Raw genomic sequence first — 12,760 nt, 5'->3', positions numbered from 1 at the left:
AGCGGCGGATTTTTATTAGTCGGGGTCTAAAAATGTGTGTATTTATGGAAAGAGGTCTAGAGTTAAAGATGGGGTATGGGCTAGGTCCGAAAATTACACTTAAAAATAGATCGCTTGAACCCAAATTTATTCTTTTCCTGTGAACGAGACTAAAATACAATTTTATTTATTAATTAGTCCTACTTAAGTAAAATAACTGTTAAAATAAGACTGATCGTTAAAACAAAACTATTTTTTTGATATTTTTTTTAAGATAAAAAATGACTACAAAACATTAATGGAACAATTTTTGTAAATTTCATTTTTCTTGTAATAAAATAGAGTATGAGTAAAAATTAGCTGAAATAGCTATATTAGGCCTAAATTAAATATTTACGTGCTAAAATATGAAAAATCTTGGAGAGGGTCAAAAATTACATGTCTACAGCTGTCAAGGACCAGATAGGAAACCAGACACACTTGGGTTACACTGCAAGTTAACGGATTTCAGCTAAATGTGAACTGCTATAGCTTCAAGAGATAGAGAACCACACAAGGACTTGATACCTTTGTGGTTCCCTCATAGCAGTGTGAAGTCAATTGGACACAGCTGGAAGCGACGTGACTGTCTTCACTGCACTGTTTCCAGTGGCCACTTATCTTTTTGACCAACTAAAGTGCTTACATCATTCAAATGATGTCATCAAGGTGTATCAACAAGGAGTTTATATCAAAACATCACTTGAACACTTGTGATATTCATTCAAGCCTTTTGCAAAATTGTGAAATTAATTCTCACGAGCTTGAAGAATAAAGTTAAACACTACTACAGACCAATTCCTAAAGTTAGTATTTGTTGTCCTTAGTTGAGTTGTAACTTTGTGATTGTTCTTATTGTATCTCCTAAATAGCTTAGCCAGAAGCGTTGAATTAGGAACCCTCTTGTAAAATTCGTAAACTCTCTGAGTTTATATTGTGACTAGGTTTAGTCATAAGTTAAAGTCATTGTAACTAGAGAGTCACAAAGTGACTTGTGGTAAGAGTATCATAAGTTAGTTGAGTTGAATTCTTTGTAATGGAGTCATTACAAAGAGGCTTGTAATAAGTGTTTACAAGTTAGTGAAGTTGAAAGCCTACAGGTGTAGGTCGTGGTTTTTGTCCCCTTGAGTTGGGATTTTTCCACGTAAAAATCCCGGGTCTTATTTACTTACTATTTTATCAGCATTATCAGCACAACCTCATAGAGGACCAGGTACTCTACTATTTGGTGGACTCATACAAACTAACAATTGGTATCAGAGCAGGTTCCTCATATCAGGCTAACACCTAGGAAGAATCCTTATGGCTGCTTCACTAAATTTTGAAGAAGGTCAATCTACATACGGACCACCCAGGTTCAATGGACAATACTATGGGTGGTAGAAGACAAGAATGCATGATTTTATCATGGCTGAGGATTCTGAGTTATGGGATGTCATTTGTGACGGTCCTTATGTTCCAACAAAGGTACTGGAAGAATTTCCATTCTCAGTGCCAAAAACCATTAAAGAATACACTGACGCAGACAGGAAAGCGGTGGAGAAGAATTTTCATGCCAAGAAGATTTTGGTATGTGGAATAGGACCTGAAGAATACAATAGAATCTCCGTTTGTGACACTGCTAAGGAGATATGGGAAGCTTTGCTAACAGCTCATGAGGGAACCACCCAAGTAAAACAATCTAAGATCGATATGCTCACTACTGAGTATGAACTCTTCAGGATGAAGGACGATGAAGCTATTCAAGATATGCACACAAGATTCACTTCCTACACTCACTTGGTGAAACCATTCCTAGGAACAAGCTAGTGAGGAAAATCCTCAGTATTCTGCATAGCCCTTGGTGTCACACCCCTTTTCTACCCCCAAAAAAAATATGTGCATGGATTTGTTGTGGGTTAAAGAGTTTTTCCAATTAAAGTGACAATTTTGAAATAATGATTATTTTATTGTTCAGAGTCGTCACTTGGAATTGATTTTTGGGTGTTCCAAGTCACCTTTTATTTGAATCCCTTATTCAAAGGAAAATTTGGCTCTTTTATTATTGGTCTGCGAAAACAACGTCCGAGTAAGGAATTCTGTTGACCGCGGAGAAGGTGCAAGGCATTCCCCGAGTCCCGTGGTTCTAGCACGGTTGCTTTATTGACTTAAAACTTGGCTAGAATTAATTTTGGACAAACTGTGATTTATATGATTTTCATGTTTTACCTGTCCGCTTTTATTTCTTGATTATTAAAATTAAAAAAATGAATTTTGAATAAATTACGTCGTCATAACCACGCTACACCAAGTGAATGCGTGATCGAACAACAAAATTAATTAACTTATCATAATTTCGCCTCGCAAGCGAATTCAAAATTATGATAATCAACTATTTGTAGTACTTTTGAGAAATTACTATATTTGAGAAAATTAATTCTTGAAGATTATTAAAAAAAGAGTTAACTATCAGCCCACACAAGCGAATCCGCAATTTCAGCAAAGGATCGATTAAATTAAAAATTAACTAAAACTAAATGTGCATGGCATGAGATTATTGAATTAATTTATTAAGTGTTAAACATCACGCTACGCAAATGAGTCCGTGAATTAAAAAGGTTAAAGTGCGCCTACTAATTGCCTAACGTTTAAAATAATTATGAAGAAAGCGATTAAATTATTAAATTATTTTTAATTATTAAGAAAATCTTATTGTAATTGGAGTTGGTAGAACCATTTGAAAGCTTTGGTCAGTTTTTGCTTATAAGCTTTTTCAGGCATTGACCACCTACTCTAATTAATTATTAAAGGTGATTTTAATTATTTAAAGGAAAAAATCGACTTTTATTCAAGGGGGGAAGAAGGGGACAACTTTATTTTTATTTATAGATAATGCCATGTTGTGCTTGTTAGATTTTATGGCATTGGGTTATGACTATTGCATTGTAAGAATGAGTCGGCTCTACTACTTAGGTCCAATTAAATTTTAATAAATAATGGTACCTATTGATCAATTAGCAAAATCCAAAATTTAATCGAACGACACCATACAAATAAAGTATGCACGAATCCAATTTAAGCGAGTGGTTAAATCGCTCAACAGAATTTTCACACAAAAAAGAAAAAGAGGGAAATGAACAATGATCAAAATAAAATAAAAAGAAGATACAAACTCAGCCCATCTATCAACAAGGTTATTTTAGCATAACGAAAATATAATAAAAAAATAAATAATGACAAGCATACTAACTTTACCCAACAGCGGTAGGAAACAACTCAGAAACACTTCAACCATTTCAAATCATGAACCAAAATCGTAGGAATCATTTTCCTTGTACCCCTTTCTTTTAACAATTTTATACTAGAATTACATGTCTCAAACTTTCAAATTTTAGTCCGTCAGCATCGAGTCAAATAGATACAAATCTTAGAGCTAAAGACATGTGATCTAAAACTAAAGCATTATGTGACAAACTAAACCAAAAGAATTCACCAAGACTTACTTGATACTGAAACTTTAACTTGGATATATGCCATGTAAAAAATACTTATTTTAAAGAGCTCAACTTTAAAGAACTCAACTAATGCAACATAGTACTAGTCCACGAAATTCAGACAATTACTCAATGACTTCATTGATGAGAACTGAATGAAAATGTAAATGACCTCTCCACCTCCGCCTCTGAAACTTTTATATATTCAAAGCCTGAACTCGATAGCCACCTCGCACTCTACTAAACAAGTTTTAACTTACTGTTGGTTTATTTGAAATCATCAAACCGGCCTATTGACTGGCTAACATGGAAAGGACCTCAAGAAAATCATGTTAGGCAACTACTGCTGAAATTTACGTTTTGAACCAAAACATGAAAACTTCCGCTAACACTTTTAGTACTAAACAACATGGAAACACTATTCTTATTGTACTTGAGACTTAAACAAAATTTGAAACTACTATATATAATTACCATGTAAACATACACGAAACTAAATACTAGTAGCGTAGTCCCAAGTCAAAGAAGTACAACAAACCAAATATACATGTGAAGTAACTAAAGGCAATTAGGTGGGGGCTAAATTTCAGCATTCATTCATGGTAAAAAAAAAAAAAAACCAATATTACAAGTTGAGAGAGATACCTAGATGGCAGGAAAATCACATAACTCGCAGTAATGATCTCTACTTTCCACAAGCTACTAATCACAACGATAATGCAGCCAATAACAGCATCCAAACAGCAGAGGGATACCAGTGAGATAACTCAGAAAGAACAAACTCCGAACCCCAAGAAAGTAAGCCTTTTAAACTAAGAAAGAACTTAGAAACTTCATAGAAAATTCTTAAATAAAGAGAGGCTGCCAGAAGTGTTTCTTGGGGGTTCTCGCTGCTCTCTTTCTGATGTTGTGTGTTTTCTAGAGTGTAAAAAGATGTGTGCTCTAAGTGTGTTAGAGTGTTCAACTCCCCCTAAGTGAAAGAAAGACCCTCTCTTTATGCGAGAGGAGGAACATGATTTCATTATGAAAATCTGTCTAACACTATTCAAAGGACAGCTCTTTGGCAAAAAATCTGTCCAAGAGATAGTATTCTACTAAACAGAGGCAGATTTTTGGAGTTTTGTACTCCAAACAGTCTTTAAACAGTAAAAAGCAGCCAAACAAGTACCCTAAACTCAAATATTCAGCTTTTATCATAACACACTCATACTCAAACCAACTATGAATAGGCAAAGCTAGGGCATGACTTCAATTGCAATTGAACTAAGTACCCGAACAAACTAAACTAAAACTAATCGATTAATGAGAACTAACAATGGGCGATTAGAATAAGGAAACACTTCCCAAAACAAAACTTAAATGAACATTGGTAAACTATCGAACACCGAGTAAAATTAACTAAACGACTAAGTGAACGATTCAACTAACAGAAACAACTAAGATAAACAGAGATAACTAATAAACAACGTACTAATTTGAAATTCTAATTAACAACAACTTGACCAAAAGAGAAATCAAAAGCTATTGCTATTAAAAATCAGAAATTAGTGAGGGAATGAAGTTCTTGGATTGATACCTAACTCCGTAAGCTTGCAAATTTGCTCGTTCTCATGAAATAACCACCGGAGGGGATGAATTACGGCCACCGGACTCGTGGTTTCTTGCCAACTCAGTCACTACATTTTAATGGTGAGTTAGCGACTTGAGAAAACAAGAAACCTCAAGCTCAGTGGCTAGCAGAGGTGAAGAGAGGCGGTTTGGCAGTGATCAAAAAGTCGCCGGCGACTGGCCGGAAAACGGCTGCCAAATTCGAGGTCCAAACCAATCGGAAAAATAGAGCGGCAAGAGCTCTATCCGTCCATGTATGTATTGTAGGATGGTAGTGGCCGGAGTTTCACGAATTTGGGCAAAAAAGGTGGCGGCTAGGGTTTCCTAGATCTAAATTTCGTGGAGTTTAGAGATGTTTCAGGGGATACAGATTGAAGATATAGAGATAGGGAATTAGGGAGATTGTTTGGTGTTATTTTGAGGGTGTTAGGGAGTGGTAAGTGGGGGGCGCCGGTAGGCAGAGGCGGCGGCGGCAGTGGGAGAATGAGAGAAAGAGAGAAGGAGCTAGGGTTTAGGTTTTGGGGTTAATTGAAGCAAAATTTCTGATTTTTAAAGTTTATATATGAAATGAAAGATTAAATTAAGGCCATTGGATTGAAGAAGATGTGATGGCTAGGATTGACCCTTTGTAAATTAACCAAAACGACGTAGTTTGATTATAAAACTATGTCGTTTGAACACTAACTTGGCGGCCATTTAATTGGCATTGAATTTGCAATCTTAGCCACCTAACCATTTCATTTTAGCTCATTTCCCTTTAATCCTACTTATTAAACTAATTTTACACAAAAAAATTAATTAAATAACTTATTCTAATGATCAATTAACTAGATTAATTCACCAACTGAACAACTAGTTAATTCTTAAAATGCATATATGAAAAAAGAACTATTTTTATAGTATTTTATGATAGGAAATATGCAATTAAAGACACAAAAATTGAAAAAACAATTAAAATAACAAAACACTAATAACTTTTAGGAGGTGTCAGAATAGTGCAAAAATTAGGTGTTCACACTTGGGAAAGCAAGGTGAATGTTATTGCTGAATCAAAGGACTTGCAGGAGCTGACTATAGAAGAGCTGGTTGGAAATATGAAGACCTACGAGATGAAGAGGAAGATGGACAGTGAAAGAAGAGAACCAAAGAAAGAAAAGAACTTGGTACTCAAAGTTGATAGCAATGACTCAAGTGAGGAAGACAGTGACATGACTTACTTAACCAAAAGATGGTCAGAGAGGAAATGGAGAAATGCTAAAAAGGGGCACCTCTAGCAAACCAGAAAACTATGATCTCTGTCATAAGTGTAGATAGCCTGGACACTTCATCAAAGACTGTCCTCTTTTGAAGTAAGAATTCTCCAAGTATAACCCTAAGAAAGAAGCTTAGAGGAACCTGGTTCCTCTCAAGGACTTCAAAAGAAAGAGATCTGCTGACAATGTGGTGAAACGGGCTCTTGCAGCATGGGGGGATTCCTCTAGTGAGTCTGAAGATGAAACTGATGCTGACGATAATTCCATGATAGCAGTTGAAAGCGAGAAAATAAATATGACTCAACTTTTTCTTTGATGGCCCAATAAGATGATGATGAAGACAATGACAACAAAGAGGTAACTTTCAGGGATGTTCAGAGAAATCTGAAATCCTACACTTCTAAGAAACTTATGTCTTTAGGTAATGTATTGATTGATGTCTATCATAACCTTGTAGAGGATAAGGATGATTTGATCTTAGAACTAAGGGAAGCTGATAAAATCAGAGATGATCTGGTAGCGTGTGTAGTGGATCTGAAGGAAACCATTTGTGAGTTGAAGAGAGAATAAAATGTCTTGACCAAATGGATTGCCAACTTAGAGCATGAAAGAAATGACTTAGTGGTAGTAGTTCTTGACCATAAGGAAACTATTGAGAACTTTAGTAAAGAAAAGGAGGCCCTAGCAAGAAGAGTGGCTGAAATTGAGGAAGAAAGAGATGATCTCTTGGTAGAAATTGCAGACCTAAAGGAAACAATGAAGGGACTAAGAACTAAGTCTAAACCTGAAAATACTGGAAAAGGAAAAGAGATAGCCAGTGAGGAACACATTAGGCTTGAAAATGAGTTGAAAGCTGTGAGAACTAGAATGTGTGTTGAAACTGATAAAAGTAAGCACCTCCAAACTAAACTGGAAAGAGTAAAAAATGATCTTGAAAAGTCCCTAAAGTGGACATGGTCCTCCGAAGCTATCACTGCCTTGAACACTAATAATGGTAGAAACAAGTAGGGAATAGGGTTCCAAAGGAAGAAAACCCCTTACAACCCACTTAGCAAATGTGTGACTGTACCCGAAAATTGGCTGAGTACCCACTATGGGAACAATGGACATTTTATGGAAAATTATCAAACCAGACTCAGGAAAACAAAATGGTTGCTGAAAATGTAACTACTAAAAAGGGACCAGGTTCCACTAAAAAAACGCATATTACCTGCATGGAATAAGAGAGCTCTTATTCATCCTCTTGCTTACTACAAGGGACCCAAACTTGCTTGGGTTCCTAAAACTAACTCTTGATCTTCTTGTGCAGGGAACAGCGAAAGGAAGCAGTCAACAATGGTTCATGGATAGTGGGTGTTCAAAGCACATGACTGGAAACACCATGGACTTTCTTTCACTAAAAGCCCTGCAAGAGGGAGTGTATCCTTTGGAAATAGAAAAAAGGGCACATTCTTGGAGTTGGAAAAGTTGGGAAGTCACTCACTCATTCTATTGAAAATGTGTACTATGTCAATAGTCTTAAGTACAGTCTTTGGAGTGTCTCTCTGATCTGTGATAAAGGAAACAAGGTGGAATTCTTATCCAAGATATGTACAGTTACTGATCTGGTAATTGGTGAAGTGGTACTTGTGGCCAAGAGATACAAGAACATCTATGTTGCTGATTTCGAGTCCTTACCAAGTGGTGATCTGAGTTGTTTGAAAGCTGTTGATGATGATGTTGAACTCTGGCCCAGAAGATTAGGGCATGCAAGCTTCTCTCTTCTGAACAAACTAATTCAGAAAGACCTGGTCCATGGTCTGCCCATGTCAAAGTTCAAGGTACACAAAGTTTGTGATACCTGTGCTAGAAGAAAACATGTGAAGTCCTCTTTTAAGTCTAAAAGGGATGTGAGCACCTCGATGCCACTCGTCCTTCTGCATATGGACCTATGTGGTCCTATAAGAGTGCCAAGCAGGGGAGGAAAAAGATACATTTTTGTGGTAGTGGATGACTACTCTAGATTCACATGGACTCTGTTTCTTAGAACTAAAGATGAAGCCTTTGAGGTGGTTGTGGCCTTTGTGAAGAAACTCCAGGTGAAGATGGAGTCTAGAGTCGCATGCATTAGATCAGATCATAGAACAAAATTTGACAATGCCAAATTTGATGAGTTCTGCAATGAAAATGGCATCACTCACAACTTCTCATCTCCCAGAACTCCCCAGCAAAATTGAGTAGTGGAAAGGAAGAACAGAACTCTTGAAGAGATGGAAAGAACAATGCTAATCGATAGTGGAATTGCAAAGAACTTCTGGGCTGAAGCGGTCAACACTGCCTGCTACTTGGTGAACAGGTGCATGATCAGATCACTCCTGAACAAAACCCCATATGAGTTGCTGAATGGAAGGAAACCCAAGCTGACTCACCTAAGAACATTTGGGTGCAAATGCTATGTTCTCAATAATGGAAAGGATCAGTTTGGTAAATTTGATACCAAAAGTGATAAAGGATTATTTCTGGGCTACTCTTCACAAAGCAAAGTGTGAAAGATATACAATAAGCGGACTTAATGTGTTGAGGAAAGTGTTCATGTTAATTTTGATGAGTCTTATCCATCCTGTGAGAAGAGTGCTGAAGAAGATCAAGATGGAGAACCCTACTAGTCCCTGGTGAAGTCATTGACATGACAAATGGAAAGACAGATATGATGAGTCAAGTAAAAGATCTGAGTGAAAACAATATTGCCTCATCTTTAATGGAACTAGGTACTTCAATTACAACCACTGAAGCTGAAGAAAGAGTGGTTGGCGTAGTTCAGGGTACTCCACTAGCACCTGAGATAAGAACACAGAAAAACCAGTCAAATGTACTTATATTCTCTACAAATGAACCTCAAACGTCTAACTAGAGACACAAAAGCTCTCATCCTCTTGACAACATAATTACCCCTCTGGATTCCGGAGTACAAACCAGGTCAAAAGCCAGAAATTCACTTGCCTTCTCAGCCTTTCTCTCCCAAATAGAACCAAGAATATCAAGGAAGCCTTGAAAGATGCAGATTGGATTACATCCATGCAAGATGAGTTACATCAGTTTGAAAGGAACAATGTCTGGCACCTGGTACCTAGACCCTCAGATCAAACCATTACAGGAACCAGGTGGGTATTCAGGAACAAGCTTGATGAACATGGAAATACCACAAGGTACAAGGCCAGACTAGTGGTTCAAGGCTATAATCAGGAGGAAGGGATTGATTGTGATGTAAAGTTTGCTCCGGTCACTCGTATGGAAGCTATTAGAATTCTAATCGCTTTTGCATCTCATATGGAATTCACCTTATTCCAAATGGATGTCAAAAGTGCCTTTCTGAATGGATTCTTAAGGAAGAAGTCTATGTGAAGCAACCTCTAGGGTTTGAATGTCATGAACACCCTGATTATGTGTTTAAACTGGACAAAGCATTGTGTGGGTTGAAGCAGGCTCCTCGAGCTTGGTATGAAAGACTGTCAAAGTTCCTCTTGGAAAATAGTTTTAAAAGAGGGAAAATTGACAACACCTTGTTCATAAAGAAACAGGGAAGGAACCTGCTCATTATTCAGGTCTATGTTGATGATATCATTTTTGGGGCAACAACTGAGTCTCTGTGTGAATAATTTGCAAAACTCATGGGAAATGAGTTTGAAATGAGCATGATGGGGGAACTAAACTTCTTCTTGGGTCTTTAAGTAAATCAGTCCTCAAAGGGTACATTCATTTGGTAGGAAAAATACATTAGGGAGCTCAAGGTTTGACATGGAAGCATCAAAGGTGATAGATACTCCCATTGTGACAACCACTCGACTGGACATGGATGAAACTAGATCTCTTGTGAATCAAACCATGTATAGAGGCATCATTGGGTCTCTTCTCTATCTTACTGCCAACAGACCTAATATTGTCTTCAGTGTGGGGCTATGTGCAAGGTTTCAATCAAATCCCAAGGAATCTCATTTAAAGGCTGCCAAAAGAATTCTGAGATACTTTAAAGGAACGCATGACTTGGTTCTTTATTATCCCTCAGGTGATAGTTTTAATCTCATTGGATATGCTGACGCAGACTATGCAGGTTATCTTGTAGATAGGAAAAGTACTTCTGGAATGGCTCACTTTCTAGGATCATGTCTCATTTCCTGGGGAACAAGGAAGCAAAATTCAATGGCTCTTTCAACAGCTGAAGCAAAATATATAGTTGCAGCATCCTACTGTGCTCAACTTCTATGGATTAAGCAGCAACTGGAAGATTTTGGGGTACTTACTGAGAGGGTGCCCCTTCTATGTGACAACACCAGTGCACTCAACGTGGCCAAGAATCCAGTTCAACACAAAAAGACCAAGCCTATTGATGTAAGGCATCACTTTCTAAGGGACAATGTGGAGAAAGGGTTGATCGGTATGAAGTTCTATAGCACATAAGACCAAATTGCAGATATCTTCACAAAAGCATTAAGTAGGGAACATTTTGAAAGAAACAGAGTGAAGCTTGGGATGCTAAAGCCCAATTGAGAACATGATTCCTCATCATTTGGCTATAAAAATCACTTTCAGGTAAAACTAGCTAAAAGTGTTTTCTGTCCAAGTCTAACTCACTTCAATACAGTTGCAGGTAAACACACATGATGAGTATAGAAGCTGTAAATGTAGTACATGGACGATAAAAGAGGATTGATACTTTCAAATAACAGGTCAAAAACCTGGTTCTTGTACCAAAGGTGAGTAGTTCTGTGCATTCTTTAATACACATCTTAAAAAGGTACAAAACACAACTGCCAAACCGTTGAAACGTTGCACTTCTCCATGCACAACCATTGTTTCAGAACCGGTCCCTATCTCTCTCTTCATAATTATCCATCCTTAATAAAACCCTTATCTTTTCTCCACAAACCATAAGTCTTCCATTAGAACTTCCTAGAGTACCTTCACTCCATCTTTTCAATGGCTGATACAAACTCCGACATCCCTGCCTCAGTCATCCCTAGTACTGAAAAAATTATGGAGTCCTTCGTTCCCTCTGAGTCTTTTATAACCACTCCTACTCTCCCCATTGAAATCACACCTCACCCAGATTCCCTGTCTCTCTCTATTTCAGAAACCCCTAAAATTATTGATCTGTCCTCTCTATCTTCTAAGGTTCCCACTAATCAAAGAACAAGTGGAAAATAAGGTCAAAGCCATGAGGCCGTAGAGGGTTCCGCCATTGTTACTGTAGATTCCATGGTGATAGTGGTGCTGATTGAGGAAGAAAATATTGTGACTATCTTTGTGGTATCTGTTGACGATGTCCTTCATGAGATAATTTCTCAGAGAAACGAGGTGCAGGGTATGGGGGAAGAAGGAGCCATAATGATTATTGAGGATGCTGCACTAGGAGAAACTACTAGGTCCTCACATGAGGAACCTGATCCCTCTCCAGAGGACCCAGGTCAGGGTTCTCATTCCTAGGATAGTTTTGCTCCTGCATTTGCTGTTGCGCCTCTAGACATTCAAGCTCCTAAGATGAGGTCCAACGATGAGGAGGATTTAGACAACCTGGCTCTTGATGCGTTCATAATTAAGCGAAGGTTGGTATCCACTCCTGAGTCTTCCACCAAGCGACCTACTACCAGGTTGCAAGCTAATGTTGCCTATGACTCTACCCTTCAAAAGAGCAGAAAAAGTAGTAAGAAGTAAAGAAGGAGGTTGGTGAGAGATAATGTGCCCATATGTGATAAAGCAGTCCCTGTGGTAGAAGTAGAAGAAGAAACACCAGAGGAACCTGGTTCATTTGTGAGATGGTCCAAGAAGAAGAAGCAGCCTGCTTCGGTAGAGAAAGTTTCAACCCCCAGTTCCAAGTTGAAGGATGTTGTGAGTGAGTCCTCGATGTCTGATGAGGATATGTTAATCAAGTCTAAGGGAAAAGAGAAATCAAGTGGTGGGAAGTCCGACAAATGCAAGTCTGAAATTGTTCAGGAACCTGGTTCTATGAAGAGACTGAGGAGTGAAGGCAGTTCCGTTTCGAACCCCTAAGGCACCAAAAGGTTCTGTTGGGTCGTACGTTTGACCCAACAATCTCTGAGATGGCTGGTATGCGACAAGTTCTTGAAATGGTTGAGTTTCAACGATGGGGGAATCTTTTCTAATTAGATGCACCTAAGGTGTATGAGGATGAGGTTCAAAGATTCTTTGCTAGCATCTTTCCTGTTGAGACCGACCACATTTGTGCTTTGGTTAATGTAGTAGATATCGTGTTCGATGTAAAGTTGCTTTGGGAAATTCTTAAAGTCCCTATAGTTGGTGTGTCCAGTGTGAAGGATGTGTGTTAGTATAATTTTCGAAATTCCATGGTAAAGGACAATGCGAACCAAAAGGGGGACCAGATCCACAAGAAGGCATTACTCCCTGTTTATCAAC

The 12,760-nt window shown here is 38.0% G+C and overlaps 2 protein-coding genes across 2 annotated transcripts; both read left to right on the top strand.

Annotated features, from left to right (window-relative positions):
• Positions 1–9,406: 9,406 nt before the first annotated feature.
• On the top strand, positions 9,407–9,733 carry LOC138879873 (uncharacterized mitochondrial protein AtMg00820-like). The gene has a single exon (XM_070159516.1). The coding sequence runs from the start codon at positions 9,407–9,409 to the stop codon at positions 9,731–9,733; it is 327 nt and encodes a 108-aa protein (XP_070015617.1).
• A 393-nt stretch (positions 9,734–10,126) lies between these two features.
• On the top strand, positions 10,127–10,786 carry LOC138879872 (secreted RxLR effector protein 161-like). The gene has a single exon (XM_070159515.1). It carries the CDS (start codon positions 10,127–10,129, stop codon positions 10,784–10,786), a length of 660 nt encoding a protein of 219 aa, XP_070015616.1.
• Positions 10,787–12,760: the final 1,974 nt, after the last annotated feature.

The sequence above is a fragment of the Nicotiana sylvestris genome, chromosome 10 (genome assembly GCF_000393655.2).
Source record: "Nicotiana sylvestris chromosome 10, ASM39365v2, whole genome shotgun sequence".
Lineage (NCBI taxonomy): Eukaryota > Viridiplantae > Streptophyta > Magnoliopsida > Solanales > Solanaceae > Nicotiana > Nicotiana sylvestris.
This window is presented reverse-complemented; position numbering and strand designations above follow the sequence as displayed.

What these genes read in the sequence shown, in the direction of transcription:
- LOC138879873 (XM_070159516.1), top strand. Translation starts at nt 9,407, where the DNA reads ATGCAAGATGAGTTACATCAGTTTGAAAGGAACAATGTCTGGCACCTG.
- LOC138879872 (XM_070159515.1), top strand. Translation starts at nt 10,127, where the DNA reads ATGGAAGCATCAAAGGTGATAGATACTCCCATTGTGACAACCACTCGA.